General features: G+C 40.8%; 1 protein-coding gene across 2 annotated transcripts; it reads right to left on the bottom strand.

Moving 5' to 3' along the window:
• Positions 1 to 757: 757 nt before the first annotated feature.
• Positions 758 to 18177, bottom strand: LOC135216847 (NPC intracellular cholesterol transporter 1 homolog 1b-like). 2 transcript variants are annotated; one of them, XM_064252356.1, is made up of 3 exons: positions 18023 to 18177; positions 4674 to 7351; positions 758 to 3985 (listed from the first exon to the last, which is right to left on the bottom strand). In XM_064252356.1, exons 2-3 carry the CDS (start codon positions 7311 to 7313, stop codon positions 3590 to 3592), a joined length of 3036 nt encoding a protein of 1011 aa, XP_064108426.1. In that variant the 5' UTR covers positions 7314 to 7351; positions 18023 to 18177; the 3' UTR covers positions 758 to 3589. The 2 variants fall into 2 exon arrangements, with proteins under 2 accessions (XP_064108426.1, XP_064108427.1); XM_064252357.1 differs by lacking the exon at positions 18023 to 18177 and adding an exon at positions 17869 to 18005.
• Positions 18178 to 19530: the final 1353 nt, after the last annotated feature.

The raw sequence follows: 19530 nt of genomic DNA, 5'->3' as shown, positions 1-19530 counted from the left end.
AGCACTATCATTATAAGGCAGTCTTACCAAACCACTAACTCGAAAAATCTGACTTTCATAAGGCTGAATTACCTTTGAGGTAAGATGCTGGGAGCCTTTACCTTCTTTTTAACCTTTACATTCCAGCCTTCAACGCATGTCATTCAAGAGATGTAGTTTTCTTTTTTAGGGTGACATCCATCTATGCCCTGATGTTTCCAATAAACCAGAACCTTACAAGAAAATGGACTTCAGATTTTTCACTTTTATGTGTAACCTTAATGGAGTCATGATATATGCTCTGCAGATATCATGACCTGAGGGACTAAGATTTTCAGTCTTCCACTTAAATTGCAATCTGGGCTAATTACGAGTGATGAGATTACTATGGAACAAACTACATCTTTTTACTACATGATCCGAGTTCCTATCTCCAATGCCTTATTCTCATTACCTCATATCCAGATTACAAGAACTGTGAAGGAGGTGGCTGGTACTTGCCTGCGTATCCAGGTAAGGTATGTACGTACAGACTATCCTTATTTATATCCAGTAAACATATGCCTGTTGAGTTTGGGGGCATTCAAGACCATGAATGTGAGCTAACTGCAACTGATGGGTTTGTATAGGTTCTTCAAATAAAACTTAATAAATCTCTAAAAGGAAAAAAGAAAAGGATAATAAATACTACTTTTCCAACTCAAACTACAATGGATATGGAAACTTAAAAAGGAGTACGTTCATCAACTTGCATGCTAAGTCATACCAAACAAAAATATAAGAAATAATTTTTAATTGATAATGTATACAATTCAAAATACAGAAAAAAACCTCACAACTAAAAATACTACACAAAAAAATCTATATTTAAAGGGATACTGTTTCCAAAAACAAATCTGCATGACCACACATACACACACCATTTATAGCACCAAAAATTACTAAAATACAGAAGATCAGGATACACAAAAAGTCCCTATAAACCATGCAACATTATAGACATACATTATAAATGTTTTGTACATATTCAGTCAAAAACGTTACAGATGGAAATAACTTCCATTAAAACATCATCAACTATGTGTTGATGCTCCTTTGCTAAGTACATGACTAGTAATATAAATATATTCTTGTACAATACAAAAATTAAAAGAATTCAGGTAAGAACATTTTTACATGCAGTAATAATATTCCATATAAGCCATTCAAAATTAATTGAAAAGGTAAGATTACATTTGGAAGTATCCTTATGAAGATTATACCTATGCCAATAATAATAGCACCAAACAGTTCAGGAAACAAAAATTCTAGCGACAGGATTGCTGTATGTCCAAATGACCCTATGAGCAATGGCTGCAATATCAAAGGCAGAAGATGGCCTTAACTAGTTCTTCTCACTTTTACATACTAGTACTGTAAAACTGTACCAAGTCTGAATTGAAACTGAAATTCACATTGATCACGTACAACTCAAATTAGTGTATGATATAGCCTCAACTCATCATGGAACTCCCACAATACTGTGCATGTCTAATAATCAAGCAAAAACTATCAACAAAAACATCACATTCTCTGGCAGAATGGACACTTGCAAATATTTACAAAAACTTTTCTCTACGTGTGTCTTAATGAATTTACTATGTAATAGCTAAAGTAAAGGGAAGAACCAACAAAGGAACACAATTACTACTTTAATGCAGTAACACCTCAACTTGAGTTCTTTACTTCTCAGCTGTTTTATCAAGATTTTTTTAGTTAAGCTAACTTTACTGTGATGAATTTTTGGATAAAACTTTTAAACCAAATGGTAAGTGAAATATTTAGGTTTTAAAATAAGAGTAATAACTATTAGATGTAGATATGCATTGCAAATGTTCATTCAAGTGTACGCTACACAAATTTTTTTTTTACTGAACATGGGCTACACCCCGTACGGTATCTGATGGGTTGAGGGGTTTCAGTAATTTAAAAAGTTACATGTTGATCATAGCAGATATATTGAAGTGTCAGGTAATTACTTTAATCATGATATTGGTAACAAAGAAATACACAGCTAAAGCACCTTAATATTTTACTAATTTCATTCAAAATATGTAATGTGAACATGCTAAGTCCTGAAGCATTCATGTGCCAAAAGTTACACTTTTATGGACAGAAAATGCAAAACAAACAGAAAATAAGTCATTCAATAACAAGTGATGTATTACCTTATTATACTAATAAACTCAACTGAATTCTCAATACTAGTCCCAACCAATGTCACATAAAAAAAGGGAGGTATGTATTCACTAATTTTGCAACTACTGGCTAATCTCTCCCTCTATCTTACTTACAGCACCAAGAAAACAAACAACAAAGTACCGAAGAAACTATTCTACAGACATCCAAGAGAGAGAGAGAGAGAGAGAGAGAGAGAGAGAGAGAGAGAGAGAGAGAGAGAGAGAGAGAGAGAGAGAGAGAGAGAGAATCAAAACTTGACAGTCTTTTTAAACATCTACAACTATGTATTGTGCTAGTACTACTAACATCCATATAACTAAAATTATTGCACATTGTGCCAAAAATTAAAAAAATATTTGAAAATGAGACCTTGAGGAAAGTGTCCTCTATGTGAAATGGTATGTAATGAGATTCTTGAAAGTGGACAAACATTTCTTATGAAAAATCTGTATGAGATGAGGATATAAAGTTTTACTGGGAAAGGCTGAGGTTCTGCAGTACTATTACCTGAAGAAAGGTACTCCTGATTTGAGAAATGAGATACTAACTATACATAACTAAGTACAATAAAATTGATAGAAAACTTTTTTTCCTCCTGTATCCTTGAGAAACCCCAAAACTTTTACAGTTTTAATGGAAGCTTAGTAGTCTGCCTTATTAGTGAAATATTTGTGAACAATATTAAGCCTAATTAAATTAATAAATAAAGCCTCCCTGATACAATATTTATGAACATGCATATACAGTATATACATGAAAAGAAAATAATTCAGTTATACTATTCAGTAAAGATCTACAATCCAGATATGAAGAATTAGGCTTAGAAAAATTCTTTGGCTAAAAGATTTCAATTAAGTAACACAAGTTCAATATAAAATGTTGGAGTAACTATGTACAGACAGAAAATGAGATTACGACCAAATGTTTAAAAACTACAAGCAACCAATGGAGAAATCACAAATTTTGAGGATAATTTGTATTTTACCAAGGCATTTAAACCAAAGCCTTTCATGTAGGAGTATTCATCAGCATGACTTGGAATCATTCACTGAACTTGGTAAGAAAATAGTTAACTGGTGGTAGGTGGGTGAGCTGGGGGAAATCCTTGCTCACTTGATGTCACCATGCACATTTTTTTGGCAATAGGAACTAAGCAAGGATATGATTAAATGCTCTGGTTTGTATATTTAGGATAAATGCAAATTACTTTAAAAATCTGTAATTTCCAATGGCAATACAAACCACCACCTTCTATGTAGATGACTCAGTTCTTAGGGAGGAGGATATCTCAACTGACTGGCAAGTAAGTGACTGATTCCGGCTCATGCTGAGGAGTAGTACTCCTAAATACAAGGGGATGGTTTATTCCCATAGGAATAAATATGAAGCACTACAACTTGGTATTCTCATTATTTTTTTCATTAACGGGATCTAATAAAACTGCTACTGTTTCAGATCCTTCACTGTCACTAATATTATTTAAGTTGGCTCCTTTCAATTTACTCTTACCATTTTCCATGCAGCCATTTGCGTCAATATTTTTAACAGGGGTCAGACTATCCGTTTCTGTTGGCTCAGCAGAAGCCATCTTTTCGTCAGGGCTTCTGAAAGCAACTTTCCCTTCTACATCAGATCCTGGAGCCTGAGTATTAGGATCCATCTCTCCTCTTTCCCTCGTGGGAGAATCTACAATGCTTGAATAAGATGCTGGACCAACCATTGAAAGAAGCACAGGCAAGAAAACAAGCCCGTGAAACAACCCGTACAAGACGACACCAAAGAAAATCTGCAAAGAAAAATGCTGGATGAAAACATGGATCAGCATATCACAAGATGCATATAATGCATAAAACGTTTAAATTTATTACCACATACGTACATGTTTCTTATTTCTATGTTCTTCAACTATGAATGCACAGTAAAGTACTGCTCATACACTAAACAGGTTATTAAAAAATTAAATAGGAAATCTTTTTAAGATGCAAAAAATGCTTATTAATATTCTACAAAATTTAAAATGAAATGTGAGATCTTCCTACCTGTATCATAACACAAAAGGGCTTTCAAAATGGTTAACATTTACTAAATGTGTTACTATGCAGTGTCTGAAGTGAGCATTATTGTTAGTTTAAATCAAGGTTTCTAGAACTGATCTAGGAACACTTCATATGAAAGCATAAAGACAAGTACTAGGTACCACAAACCAAATTCACATTGGAAGAAACACAATAGTACCTGGAAATCAATCATACGCTTTGTAACGATCAACTCATTCACAACTTTCCTACTCACATTCATAATTACTGTATAGTATAGGCAACTGGTAGGAATTATGCAAAATCTGTCCAACATTTCATATAAACCACTGCAATATCCTGAAGTAGTACAGACCTACCAACTAGCTATTCTTTGTTATTTAGACCATCCAAGAATTTTTTACTTATAAACTACAATACACATAAAACAGTGCTCACCTTGAAGAAAGTGATGAAGACATGGGAATCAGAATTAGCCAGAAAGATGAAAGCCAGAAAAGTGCTGAATCCACCATTTAATACAGCTGGACCAATGGTTGCAACTGTCAGTCTTGCACGGTCATCTCTTGAACCTTCTTTTTTCATGAATGTATGACCAATGTGGGCAGCATAATCTACACACAACCCTATAGCAAGAACAATGTCTATACAGGACACAGTGTCAATAGTAAGACCCCACCAATGCATCAGTGCCCCTACATCAACAAGAGTCATGACAACGCAAAGCAAAACCATTAAACTCATGTACAAATTTGCAATAAGCATAAGAGTCACTAGAAACACAACCAACATAGCCAGACCCATATTTGTATACAATTCTTTCTCAATGATCTTATCAGTTTCCCATCCACTATATATTCTTGCCCAAGCATTAACTTCCCCAGCAAAGCCAATTTCCTTTATTAGTGCTTTAAGGTTATCCATAGCCTCAATCTGCTCTTTTGCTCCGGAAAATGGTCGATGTCTGTATTCTATACTGGAGGCCAAAATGGGGGGAGCAGGATCAGTACAATTTATAATGCCATCAAACCGGAAGTTTCTGATGCGATGTCTTGACCCACTTGGGGAGTGTAAGAAAATGCTAAGTTTGTCAAAAAATTCTTCTTCATTCTCATCCGTTTCAGGAACCTGAATGGCCTGTTTTTCCCAGTAAGCCTTGTATTTTGCAAACCAGCTATCGACCTCACTAATGGTATCGCTTGCTTCCAAGCGATTTACAAGTTCCTCAATTTTGGGCATCTCCTCAAAATAATTCATCCTTCCAAAATAAATTGTCCCCATTTCTCCAGCAGTAGGGTAATACTGCTCTTGCTTCATGAAAAATTTGAACAGGTAAGAACTCTGTGGCAAAAACCATATTGGATTAAATTCTTGCCTCAAATTGCTCAAGCCCCATCCTGATACTGCTAAAATAGCTATTGTTATGAGGATTACAGTGATTTTTGAGGGCAATTTAAAGAGATATTTTGCATATACATCATGGAAAAATGTCTGACACAAATCCTTTTGACTACATTGGTTGGGAGTCCAATTCTTGGGTTTCCAGAACCACACAAAACCATGGCGTTTATCTTCTAAACGTTGCTGATCAAGAGCAAACCAAGCAACAAAGAATGTTGCCTGGAATGCATAAACAGCTGCGATTCCTACAGCAGCATACAGACAAAAGGATCGCAGGGCTGGTAGAACAGTACCACTTCCTATGGCAAAGGCTGCAAAATCTGTGACTGATGTAACAGTGATTGATACACCTGCATGTTTGAGAGCAAGTCCAATACGTTCCCCCAACTTCTCCTTTTTCTCTGATGGATTGAGATTACTCCAAGCTTGCATAATTACAAACATATCATCAATGCCAAGTCCAAGGAGTAAAAATGGTAAAATATTGTTCACAGGACCAAATGGAACACCAAATGCCGAACATATTCCATATGAAGTGAAAATGGACATTCCAACACATGATAACCCCATCAAAGACAATACAGGTCGCTGCTCGACTAAGTTGAACTTTCCAAGCATAACTTGGACATACATGAACATGACACCAAAACCTAATGCAAGGTACTGAACATCCCCCATAATAGTTGCTTGGCTAATCATTCCAAAACTAGAGGATGCCATCAAAAAAAGATTTATACCCTTGGGTCGCTCTTTTTCATCCAAAACTGCCTTGATAAGTTCCTTCTCCCAATCAAAGCTGAGTTTATCTACCTCCATACCAGTTCCTGTGTCATCAACAAATTCACCAGCATCAATAGCTGTAAGATTAATGTGTGTTATCCACATCTGTCTTGAAGCACCAGCTTTAATAATTCTTCCCTTCTCATCACGTACAATGTCCCCCAAAAACTCGGTGAAATTTGTTGGAAAACCGAAGACAGCACTTTTTTCTTCCAAGTTAACATCATTAATTATTTCTTCAGGAGTAAGGTCTTCAATGTAAGTCCTATCATAACCCCATAGCTCTAAAATACTATGCTCCATACATTCTTGATCAATTTTGTCATAAAAGCCACAATAAGTTTCTCTGTCCAGCACAGTACTCCAGTCAGTCTCTTCATTTTCTCGCTTTGCTCTGGGAACTGCAACTGGCTCAGAGTAAAACCCTGAAGCAATTTCTTGAGACACACTCCTCCTTCTGCGACTAAAATAGTTGTTAGTTATCGTTGGCATCTTGGCGCACACATCACTCCATGAAGCTGCTGCCGTAGAAGCACTGGCAACTGCCTCATGGATTCGCAGCATTTCTAAAATGACACTTTTGTCCAGAACATTATCAGCCTCATAAATAGCAACATGCAATCTGTACTCTGCTGGAAAGTTTTCTTTCTGCCAGGCCATTACCCTCATAAAATCTGAATCTTGTGGAATCCATAGCTTAAATGGACGCTCCTCTACTGTAAAATTAATCAGACCTATTGAACACAATCCAGTCAATGCCAAACAGGCAATAATAAAGGCAAATGGCCTTTTAGATATGGCTGCTCCATATGTATGAAATGCATTTTCTAAACCAGTGACAATGCCAAAGCTTAGCTTTCCCAATATATTACGAGATTTTGTCTTAGCTGCTGCCATCCTGTTGTTCACAGTAAGTCGGGCATATCACAAGGTCCCTGAAAAAAAGAAGAAGACGTAACTAAAGTGGTAACTCAATACAATAAAGTAATTGTTGAAATATGGCAAAACAGACAAAATGTTCACACACAAGTATATTAAGTTCCAAAAATGCTCTCATCAAATAAAATACAGTGGACCCCCGTATTCGTAGACTCACGCATTTCTCTCAGGAACATTTTTCCCCATTATTCGCGGAAAATTCACTTACTTGCAGTATTTTTCTATGAGAAATATCCAGAAATTCCTAGTTTTTTGTTTTCATCAATTTCATCATAAAATGCACTTTTTGTGATGAAACTATTAAAAAACCAAGTATAAAATTTTGTTGTGGGTTATTCTTGAGTTTTAACTGACAAAATAGGCTGTTTTTAGCATTTCTGTAGGGTTCCAACTATTCGCAGGGGGGGGGGGGGTTTGGGGGGGGGGTTCTGGTACACATCCCACATGAATACGGGGGAACATTGTACTACGTACAAAGACTATGGCAACACTCCTGTGCACTTCAAAGTGTCATGGTACGTACTATAGTTACTTGTAAAATACACAAAATTCTATTCCATTCAAAATATTTTTGACGAAGCAAGATGAGATTTTATGAAAAATGATATTGTTAAACTACAATAAAGTTTTGTACATACTTACCTGGCAGATATATACTTAGCTATAGTCTCCGACGTTCCCGACAGAATTTCAAATCTCGCGGCACACGCGACAGGTAGGTTAGGTGGTCTACCTTACCCGCCGCTGGGTGGCGGATGTACGAACCACTCCCGTAGCTTGTCAGATTTTTCTCTTCCACCTGTCTCCTGAGGGGAGGCTGGGTGGGCCATTAATCGTATATATCTGCCAGGTAAGTATGTACAAAACTTTATTGTAGTTTAACAATATCATTTTTGTACATGAACTTCCCTGACAGATATATACTTAGCTGATTGGCACCCTTGGTGGAGGGTAAGAGACAGCTAAATAATACAGGTAAGACGGGAAACAACTAATGTTGTAGGATATAACAACCTTGGTTCTCACCTTTTCAGGATGAAGACTTCATAGATACTGTCTCTGAGTCTGCATTGCCTGGAGAGCTACAGCTAGGACGTGACCTGATGCTGAAAGACTCTCGGATCTACCACTGGGATATGTGATCCCCTATTGTGGTAGAATCCAAGTCGGATACTGTTAGAGGGACCTTGTCCGCTTACCTAACAGATCCTTACCACTACCTCTGCAAGGAGCCAAAACCCACCAGACCACCTAACCAAAATACAAAGGGTTAATATTACGACAAAAAGAGGTGCCTCCTGCAACCTCTTTCAGACCACCAAAACACAACAATATAAAATATAGGGTAACATATAAAAAATTTACACAGGATAAGTTTCAGCTCCCTGCCCCAGCACCGAATCCGCCGATACGAAAGGACCCAAGGCGAAGCATTTATCATATGTGATTTTTACATCACGTAGGTAGTGGTTTGCGAAAACCGATTGGCATCTCCAAAAAGTCGCCTCCATCAAGTTCCGCACAGACATATTTTTTCTGAATGCAAGCGAAGTTGCGATGGCTCTCACCTCGTGAGCTTTCACTTTCAGTATTTTAAAATGTTCTTCCTTACAAGCAACATGTGCCTCTGTAATAAGGCTTCTCAGAAAAAAGGAAAGAGCATTCTTCGACATGGGCCGAGTGGGGTCCTTTACAGAGCACCAAAGCACATCTTGATTAGCCTTAAGTTGTTCCTTCCTCTTAAGGAAATACTTCATAATTCTCATAGGGCAAAGAGTTCTTTCAGGCTCTTCCCCTACTAGAAAAGATAACTACGAACTTCAAAGCTCCTGGGACAAGGCCGTGATGGGTTTTTCATTCTTTGCAAGGAAATTTGGAAGAAACGAACACACCATAGAATCTTCCTTAAACCCTACATTGCCCTCGATAGCTTGGAGCTCACTCACTCTCTTAGCTGTAGCTAGGGCCAAAAGGAAGATGGCCTTCTTCGTCAGATCCTTGAAAGAGGCTAAGCAGGAGGTTCGAATCTAGACGATCCAAGGAATTGTAGAACTACGTCTAGATTCCAGTTTGGTACTACATGAGGACGCTTAATGGTTTCAAATGATCTAATAAGATCGTGCAAATCCTTATCATCGGATATCTTTAAGCCTCTATGCCGAAATACCGCCGCCAACATACTGCGGTATCCCTTAATAGTTGACACAAGCAGATGACATTCTTCTTTGAGGAAAATAAGGAAATCCGCAATTTGGGTCACAGAGGTACTGGAAGAGGAAATGTTCTTCCTCTTGCACCAACGTCTGAAGACATCCACTTTGACTGGTATACACGCAAGGTGGAAGGTCTCCTCGCTCTTGCGATTGCTTTAGCAGCTGTTGCTGAAAAGCCTTTCGCTCTGACCAAACTTTGGACAGTCTGAAGCCAGTCAGACTGAGAGCGAGGAGATTTTTGTGGTACCTGTCGAAGTGGGGTTGTCTGAGTAGATCGCTCCTTAGCGGGAGCGATCTTGGAAGGTCCACCAACCATTCCAGTACCTCTGTGAACCATTCTTGGGCCGGCCAAAAGGGAGCGATTAAGGTCATCTTGTTGAATCGGACTCTACGAACTTCTTGATGGTTAGCCCCAGGATCTTGAAGGGGGGAAACGCGTAGACGTCGAGTCCGTTCCAGTCTAGAAGAAGAGCATCTATTGCTAATGCCTCTGGATCCGATATCGGAGAGCAGTAAGGATCCCGCCTCTTGTTTCTTTGACGTGGCAAAGAGGTCTATGTGTGGCCTGCCCCATAACTTCCACAGGCTCTGGCATACATCCAGATGAAGGGTCCACTCTGTGGGAAGGACCTGATCTTTCCTGCTGAGGAGATCTGCTCTTACATTCCTTCTCCCTGCACGAACCTGGTGAGAAGCTTGATTCCTCTTTCTTCTGCCCACAGAAGAAGGTCTCTTGCTGTCTCGTACAGGGAGAAGGAATGCGTCCCCCCCTCCCCCCCTGTTTCCTGATATATGCCAGAGCTGTAGTGTTGTCCGCGTTGACCTGCACTACCGATCTTCTGACTTTGGGCTCGAAAGCCTTCAGAGCCAACCACAGCCATCAACTCCTTTCTGTTGATGTGCCAGGCTACCTGGTCCCCCACCCAGGTACCTGACACTTCGCTGGTTCCCAGAGTTGCCCCCACCCCGTGTCCGACGCGTCGGAGAACAACACCAGGTTGGGGGTCTGGGATTGAAGAGACAGTCCCTTCGCAAAGAGGTTGGGATCTGTCCACCATAAGAGATGTTTCTTGATGTCCTGGATAACGACAGGGAGAACGTCAAATCCTGAGAACGACGACTCCAATTCCGACGAAGAAAAGAATTGTAGCGGTCTCAGGTGCAACCTTCCTAGGGAAACGAATTGCTCCAGCGAGGAGAGCGTCCCCAGCAGACTCATCCACTCCCTCACTGTGCATACTTCTTTCCCTAAGAAGGTTGTTACTCTCTCGAATCCTCGGGCTATCCTTTCCTGAGAGGGAAAAGCCCGAAAACTCAGAGAGTTCATCTGTATCCCGAGATACACACACTCTTGCTCGGGAATTAGTGACGACTTCTTGAAATTGACGAGAAGTCCCAAAGCCTTCGTCAATTCTAAGGTTACTTGTAAGTCCTTCAAACGATCTTCTGAATTGGCCCTTATTAGCCAATCGTCGAGGTACATGGATATCCTCACCCTTTCAAATGAAGCCATTGAGCCACATTCCTCAAAATCCCCGTGAACACTTGAGGGGGCCGTCGAGAGGCCGAAACACAGAGCCCTGAACTGAAAAATTTTCCCCCCCATCATGAATCTGAGAAACTTCCTCGAGGAAGGATGGATCGGTACGTGGAAGTAAGCGTCCTGTAAATCCAAGGAAACCATCCAGTCCCCTGGACGAAGTGCTGCCAGCACTGAAGAAGGCGTTTCCATCGTGAACTTCTTCTTTTCTACGAAGAAGTTCAGGGCGCTTACATCCAACACCGGTCTCCATCCCCCTGAGGACTTCTGAACTAGGAAAAGGCGGTTGTAGAAGCCCGATGAAAGATGGTCTGTCACTAGTTCGATCGCCCCCTTCTCCAGCATCTGATCCACTGCTAGATGGAGAGCTTGATTCATGATGGGGTCTCTGTACCTAGCCGTCAGTTCCCTTGGGATGGTCGTCAAGGGAGGTCTTTCGACGAAAGGGATGAGGTAACCTCTCCTCAAAATAGACAGGGTCCAAGGATCTGCCCCTTTTTGGGCCCAGACTTCTGCAAACTCTAAGAGTCTGGCGCCCACCGTTGTTTGAAGGACTTGCAAGTTATTTGGGGCTTTAACAGACTTGGCGAAAGTCTTACCCCTTCTTGAAGGTCTACGACCTCTAAAAACGCTAGAGGTTCTTGATGAAGATGCCCCTCGAAATAAGGGTTTCTCGAACACTTGCCTTTTCCTTCTTAGCCTTGGTAGGGAAGGAAGGGCGAGGTTTTCTTGCCGACTGTGCCAAAAGGTCCTGGGTGGCTTTGGCCGAAAGTGACCTCGAAATGTCCTGCACTCGATGTTTCGGGAACAACTGAGTAGACAGAGGAGCAAACAGCAAAGAAGACCTCTGAGCATGGGAGACCGACTTCGTTAAGAAGGAACAATAAACCGACCTCTTCTTCACGATCCCGGCCCCATAAAGGGAGGCGATTTCACTCGCTCCGTCTCTTACCGACTTGTCCATACAAGACAAAACACACATAAGATCTTCTGGCGAAATTGACTCTGGCACTTCAATTTTCTTGGCTAGGATCCCAACGACCATCAAGGAAGTTAAATACTTCTAGCACTCTAAACATACCTTTGAGCATATGATCCAATTCATTCATTGCCCAAGTCGTCTTAGCAGAGTTAAGGGCAGTTCTCCTTGTCGAATCTACCAGCGCCGAAAAAACCGAATCAGCCGAAGACGGTAGACCCAATCCTAAGGGCTCTCCTGTTTCGTACCAGAAACCACGCGTCCTGATAACTTCGAAGGAGGAAAAGCGAACATCGTTTTCCCCGCTTCTTCTTTGGAAGCCATCCAGGAACCAAATCCTCAGTGCCTTCTTCATTGAAAGAGTTGGCTTCATCCTCACACAAGAAGAACTCCTCGTTGTCTTCGCCGTTGAAAAAAGTGAGTGAGGAGAAGGAGGAGCCGTAGGAGTAAGGGAATCCCCAAAAACTTGTAAAAGTAGCTCTGTAAGCTTCTTGTAAGAAGAGACAGCAGCAGAAGTGTTCGGTTTCCTCATCCGAACCTTCTAGGACGTCTTGTCGAGGCGAGCGCGGAAGATCCTTAGGTGACGAAGGGATCCTAGTAGGAGTTGAGCGAGAGGTTGGAGAACGCCCTCTCTTAGAAGAGTTCACATCCACTGAGAACGATGAGAAGATCTGGGATGTCTACGATGAGACTCCCTCTTCGAGGTATACGGAATCTCAGCCGAAGGAGAGGTAGGGCTCCTACTCCGAGAATCCTCGGAAATTATCCACAGGGCGCTTACGAGGAGGCGAGCGCCTACTATACTCTATGCGCCTATCCTGAGGCGAGCGGCTGCCAGGAGAAGAGCGCCTATCGAGAGCAGAGCGCTTGCGCGGCTCTCCATACCTGTCCAGTTGCGTACGATCAACGGAAGTTCGACTGGAAGGCGAAATGCGCCTACTAGGAGAAGGCTGCTTGCGAGACTCTTGACGTCTAACAAGAGGGTAACATTCAGGAGAAGGGCGCTTCAAAACTAACGAGCGCCTACTTGGAGAAGGGCGCTTCCGGGATTCCTGGTGCCTACCCAAGAGACAAACGGTCAGGAGAAGTGCGCCTAGAAGCGGGCAGAGCGCCTTACAACGGAGAAGGGCTCTTTGAAAGACCTTTGTGTCTGACCCCTAGGATAATAATCAGGAGTATGACGCCTTAAAAGAGACGAGCGCCTACTAGGAGATCTATGTGCAGTAGGCTCTGGCGCCTACCCTGCGGGAGCGGCTACAGTAGGCGTCTATCATGCACACGACTCCTACCAGAGTCTAGATGCCTGACAGGAGAGAAGTCACGATCCGACACTCGAGGAGAGTGACATCTGAAGAAGAACGCCTACTTGTATAAGGGCGCCTTCTAGAATCTTGAGGCTGCTGAGGAGAAGTCTCACGCGAGGGAGTTGAAGAAATAGCGTGATGAGCAGGTGCAGTGCGCTTACCGGAAGCGGGAATCCAATCTGGAGAAAAAACTTCTTTCTCCATAGAGCGTCCTAACCGATGTTTGGCGCCTTGAAATCGAAAGAGAGCCAGGCGAGCGAGGGCGCTCACGCGAGCGAGGGCGCTCACGCGAGCCCCCAACCTCATACGAAACCTCCCCATATGAAGGAGAACGATCCTCTGAAGAGCGGCGCCTAGATCTCTTGATCGGAAGAGAAACGTCCTTCTTCCTACGTGATCTAACTGCTAGAGAGTCTGCTAGCACCGTGATCTGAGCTTGAAGTCCCGCGAGTACTCTCGTAGGAGAATCTTGTTGTTCTTTCCTCGGAAGCAGGCGCGAGGCGCGGAGCGCGAGAAGAAGAACGATCACAGGATTTCTTGGGTTTCTTCGCCTCCCCCGACGATTCTTCCGGGAAAAACCTCCGGACTAGAAGCCAAAGGACTGCAGGGAGCCTTCCAAGCCCTCTTCAACGGGCGCGACGCATCCGGGGAGTTCCAACCTCTCTTCGGAGAGGAGACACGAGAGGAGAGCATTGGCGTAGGAGCTCCTTCTTGTAGCGATCCGAGGCAGCCTGGAAGCGTACTTCAGGATCTGCCGAGGGGACGCCTGACCGGTGGGGCTCTCCCTAGCCCTCCTGCGGCTTTCGACTTTCCTACTCCACTGGAACTGGGAGTCTGGAAGAGGTCTAGGCCTAGAGGCACTAAGGAGCCCGGCCGGTCAGACGCACCCTCCACAACAACTGGGGACACTGCACTGATCACTAACACTCTCCTTACCTTCCAACTGACGAATCTTCTGATCCATAGAACGAATCGTGGCTTTCAGAGCTGCCGCCTCCGAAGGCGAATCTTCGGCTTCGGTGCGGGGAGCCGGGGCTGCAAACTTGGGAAGAAGGTTCTAATTGTACGTTAGTACTATTAGGATCCACATCCAACTCACTCATTCTAGATCTGCTAGAACTTCTAGAGGAAGCCTTACGCACTCTATCACGTTCCAACTTCCTAACATAAGAAGAGAGAGCCTTATATTCTTCTTCATTCAATCCCTTACATTCACTACAAGGGTTAGCAAAAGAACATTCATTCCCCCTGCATTTCATGCAAACCGTGTGGGGGTCTACCGAAGCTTTCGGCAACCTCACTTTACATCCTTCATTCACGCAAACCCTAAACAAAACCGAAGTTTTAACTACTGAATCTAGGTCAGACATCGTTAAAGAAAATCCAAATCAAAATCAAACCGGTCCACAATCAGCGTATGCCAAGCCAAACAAAGCGAATACGTCACCAAAAGAAGTCCAAATTAACTCCAGGCAAGCGAGAATCGAAAAACTATCGAGAGGAACCGACAACAGTTGTTATCGTTCCCGCGACAGAGAAAAATCTGACAAGCTACGGGAGTGGTTCGTACATCCGCCACCCAGCGGCGGGTAAGGTAGACCACCTAACCTACCTGTCGCGTGTGCCGCGAGATTTGAAATTCTAAGGGTTAATATAGCAGGAATTCCATAACGTGATGCCACAACTTGCATTTTCATACATCTTTACTTGCTTGAGACCTTGATATAAAACTCCATATCTTTTAACAAGGCTACATATTTTCCATTGGACTATTCACCAAATCACAGCATAAATTAGAAAGAGAAGAATGAACAACCATAGCCTAAATGAAATAGGCTGACAGCTGCAAAAAGTAACAGTGGCATGGATACAACAAGCAGACATGTGAAACACTCATTTTATATTACTTGCCTATCTACAACAAGATCTGACAAGCAACAAACATTTCCTATCTAATGGTCTAATTAGTGTTTAGGAGTTAACTTGTCTTTCAATGCTAAATTAACTATTCAGCTTGACTACTTCATTATTCATGGTTAAGAAAGTTTAGATCAGCTTTGTTGTGAAGGTCAAGGTGAAAATTAACCACAATGTAATTAACTACCTGTACTAAACTGAACACTTCATTAGTAGATGGATGTGTAGTATTTTTGGCATAAGCCTATAAGAACTGGACAGCTGATGGTTTGAATAAATCAGTAGCCAATATATTCTGCTTGCACCATGTACTGACACTGCACTCTGTCCTTATGAATCACTAAGCATAAATACATTAACTTAAAAATATCAAAGTACTAAAACTTTTTATAGGAAATTATTTATGGATTTATCACGTTCCAAACTTTCGTGATTCAGTTATACATAAGAAATCATATATTTTTCATACACCATGAATTGTAATTATTTCATACACTACTGGCACTCAAATGACTCTACACCCTACACATTTGGACAATAGTTCATGAAATTTTTAAATATTGAACTTCTGGCATAACTAAAGAGACAGTATATTTCTTGAAACATCATTGTGTTACATTCAACATGAACAGCACTTTCTTATCTTTAGTTAGGTTAGAGCACCCTAATTATTCAGACATTTCCCTTACCAGTATTCATTTAAGCGAGTGGGTGTTTGTGGAATAACATAAAGCCAGAAAAAGTAAGATGAGGTAGTATGGCCAAGTGATTTGCAGGACTGACAATGCTTTGGATAAGCAAGCCTATGATATGGCTGTGGAGTGTAGGTAGGTAGAAAATTTTATGGAATGGCATCATAAAGAGAGAAAATGTCTGGGGTGTAGAACATACAAATGTCCAAAAGAGAATTCTGGGGAGAAGGAACACTCGAACAGCTGACCCTACAAGAACATGGGATTACGGTCATACCAAGAAGACCTTCATATATTTTTTCAAATGTTTGATATGTTTCTTGGGTAGTTGGGGATATTAAGCATAACCTCCACTCAATTTTATTTTGCTTCACCGATTCGAATACCGGCACCACTGTTTGAGGCCATCTCATTTAATGACCTCAGGTCATGAGGTGACAATATAGTAATCCATTTTCTCAGGCCTTTCATACTGCCATAGTCTAAATACCACAGTTTTCCAGTCATGGTTCCATGGGTAGGATTTCCTTGACTGAGGATAGGATTACACTCGAGAACACCTTTTATTAAAATGTTTACTTTCAAATATACTTGATATATTTATTCATTTAAATATTTACAGAAAGTTAGGTACTTATCTATTACCATTAACTACCCAATTCAATAGCTTCTGCATCAGTCAGGATCAGGTAAACTCAAGTAGTATTAAATATAACAATAAAAAGAAATATAAAAGCATTATGGACGATGCCAGAATCACCAACGAGAAACAAAATACGTCTGGGGAATATGACGAGACACTGATTGTCTGATGTTCAAATTATTGTACTATACAAACCAAAAGCACCTTAGAGTAGGTTGTGTATTCACCCAACTAAAACAGATTTCTGTTCCTTTTTTTTTTTTACAATAGGTATACCAGATAAGCCTATAAAAGACAATTGCCTAATAGGCCTAATGCAGGATGCTGCTTAGTAGATGTGCAAATGTTCACATAGAACAAGCACTGCAAGTTTCCATAGGGCAACTGAATATGTTAACACCAAAACATAGGTTAAAGCAAACATGAAAGCAAACTTCTTAACAAACATAAAACAAATGTGAAAGCAAACTTCTTAACAAACACAAAACAAATATGAAATTATGATTTAGCATTACCTAATGCTAAATCTTAAGTTTAGATTTGAAAATTTGTTTGTATGTTCATATCCTTCTCTCATATGTGAAAAGAACAATTTGAAAACAATTAAAAAGCCTAATCACCAAAGGTCCATAAGCTTCCCTAAACAGCAACAGCAAACTAGGTTAGACGACCTTAAACCTAACATAGAAGGTTATTCAAGGTAGCTTGGGCCATGAGCTTCCTTGGGTTACAGGATAATACCAGTAACATGACCCTAATCCGTTTACTTTTCCTGTAAGACTATCAGTACAAATAGGCCTTCGCCTAAGCCCATCCGACCTTGACCCCCTGAGTAGGTAGCAATGAACCGACAGCGGACTACCTACCTAGTAGGTACTACTAAACCATGTCAAGAAAGGTCAACCTGGACTGTGTAATTTCTTGAATGCCTTCTCTCCTGATAAAGTAATCCATTGAAATGAAGAATATGATTATATCCTGTAAACTAAACATGAAATAGGCCTAGACCTCGACCTTGACCCCTTAGCAATGAACCGACAGTGGGATAAAGCTTTTTCAAGAAAGGTCAACCAGGGATGCCTTCTCCGGTGCCACACATTAATCCAGTGACAGATCCATGCGTTCATTAAAACTAAACAAATGTTTAAGCAGTGATTTTCTTGATTTCCCTGATACCTTGAACGACAGACCTACCAAAATATTAAGTCTATAATATATATACTACCTAGCTAAGTCCCCCGAGAAGCGATCCAGAAGGAGCTGCTGCAGCTCGCCTTCGCCAGAAATCTGCTCTGCTTGTACACAAACTCCCTAAATTCTCCTTATTTCACGGTTTACGTGAATTCGGTTTAATTCTCGCGTCGGAATACGATACTCACTTCTTTTCACAGATATCGTTTTCCTAAAGCGACTTGATCTGACACTAAGTCAGTCCACCAGTTAGCTGTCACACTGAGCGGAGGTAAAAATATTCGATGTTTACTCGGTCCACTGTTTCCATAACACTGAGGCTCGTTTTCTTTCTTTGGCGTATAGGAGCTGAGGGCTGATGATGCTGCTGTTGCTGCTGCTGAGAGGAAGCCGGGGAGGAGGAACAACAACAGTCGCTGATTGGCTTTTAGGAGTGGCAACAACGAACACCTATTGGCCATCAAGGACGGCATCATCACCTCTTGCATAAAAAAAACAATACTCTTTATTCATTAATTTCCGTCGCCAGGGAAGGACAACATTTGCTGATTGGGTTTTGAAAAACGGCGATAGCGAACACCTATGGGGCACGGAAGTTGACATCGCCTCTTGCAACGTAATTAAAAATTAATTCTTATTCATAAATTGGCCCTGAGACCTTTATGCTTTTAAGATATTATGGGATTTACTTAGAAGAGTAACTCGTTGGTTACTTTTTTCGAATGAGTGCTAAACTAATCAGTTAACGGTTACCGGGTTTCGCTAAAACGCTAATCCCATTCGTTCGTAAATCACAGATGAACAAGGAAACGGTTTTGTTATCAAATATACGCTGGAATGATTGCAAACGTAAGCTCTAAAAAACGAAGTAAAGAAAAAAACTGATGTTCGAAACAGTTGTAGTAAACGGACTCCATGCATTCCCATGAGAGCATTACAAATCAAATGAAGATGTCTTGTACTCTCTTGAATGATTTACATTTCACCGTTAATCCTGGCAGTTCAGATCTTCGTCATACATTTTGATACTATTCGTTTTCAGACACTTTTCCTTCAGAAAAAAATCACCAAAGTTCCTAAGGAAAACAAAGAATCGATGTCTTATTTTATAAAATATCTTTTGGTTGCAGCGTGTTTTATCTATCAATACCAGCATCCCAAGCGTTGATTATCACGCAAATTATAAATTTTTTAACATTTTTACGGAAAGGGTAAAAATTAGAAACAAATTACCTGAAAATCGAAGAAAAAACCAAGAATAATATAGACCATTATCGTCTATCAATAATCAGAGGAAATGGAACAAATTTGCCAATAAAATCAAAAGGTTTTATCTATTTCTAAATGCAACACTGAGTATTAACGTTTAAGTTGCAAAATAATTAATTACTTTTTATTTATAAAAAATGCCTCTGAAACCTTTACGTAAGTTTTTCCGACAGCGGGATATTGCATTAACCTACCACAAGAAGCTAAATCCAGAGGAGATATTTTCATATTCTAGAAAAGACTGGACACGTTACTATCTAGTGACTGTTGCACCAGTGAAAGCAGGATTAGCGATACGTGCAGAATAATTGGTCTACATATTTGATTCATAAATAAGCTTCTTGCAGTCTGGTACTTTTAAACATCACGCCTAAGTATACGAAACATAGGCCTATGCTCTATGCGAAACTGGTCGTTTTGCTCTAAT

The sequence above is a fragment of the Macrobrachium nipponense genome, chromosome 6 (assembly GCF_015104395.2).
Source record: "Macrobrachium nipponense isolate FS-2020 chromosome 6, ASM1510439v2, whole genome shotgun sequence".
NCBI lineage: Eukaryota > Metazoa > Arthropoda > Malacostraca > Decapoda > Palaemonidae > Macrobrachium > Macrobrachium nipponense.
The sequence above is the reverse complement of the archived record's forward strand: the minus strand, read 5'-3'. Positions and strand labels throughout refer to the sequence as shown.

Excerpts from the sequence above, each read along its gene's own strand:
- LOC135216847 (XM_064252356.1), bottom strand. The coding sequence starts at position 7,313 with ATGGCAGCAGCTAAGACAAAATCTCGTAATATATTGGGAAAGCTAAGC. Across the intron at positions 3,986-4,673 it reads TCTTCATCACTTTCTTCAAG|ATTTTCTTTGGTGTCGTCTT; the intron begins GTGAGCACTGTT and ends TTTTCTTTGCAG.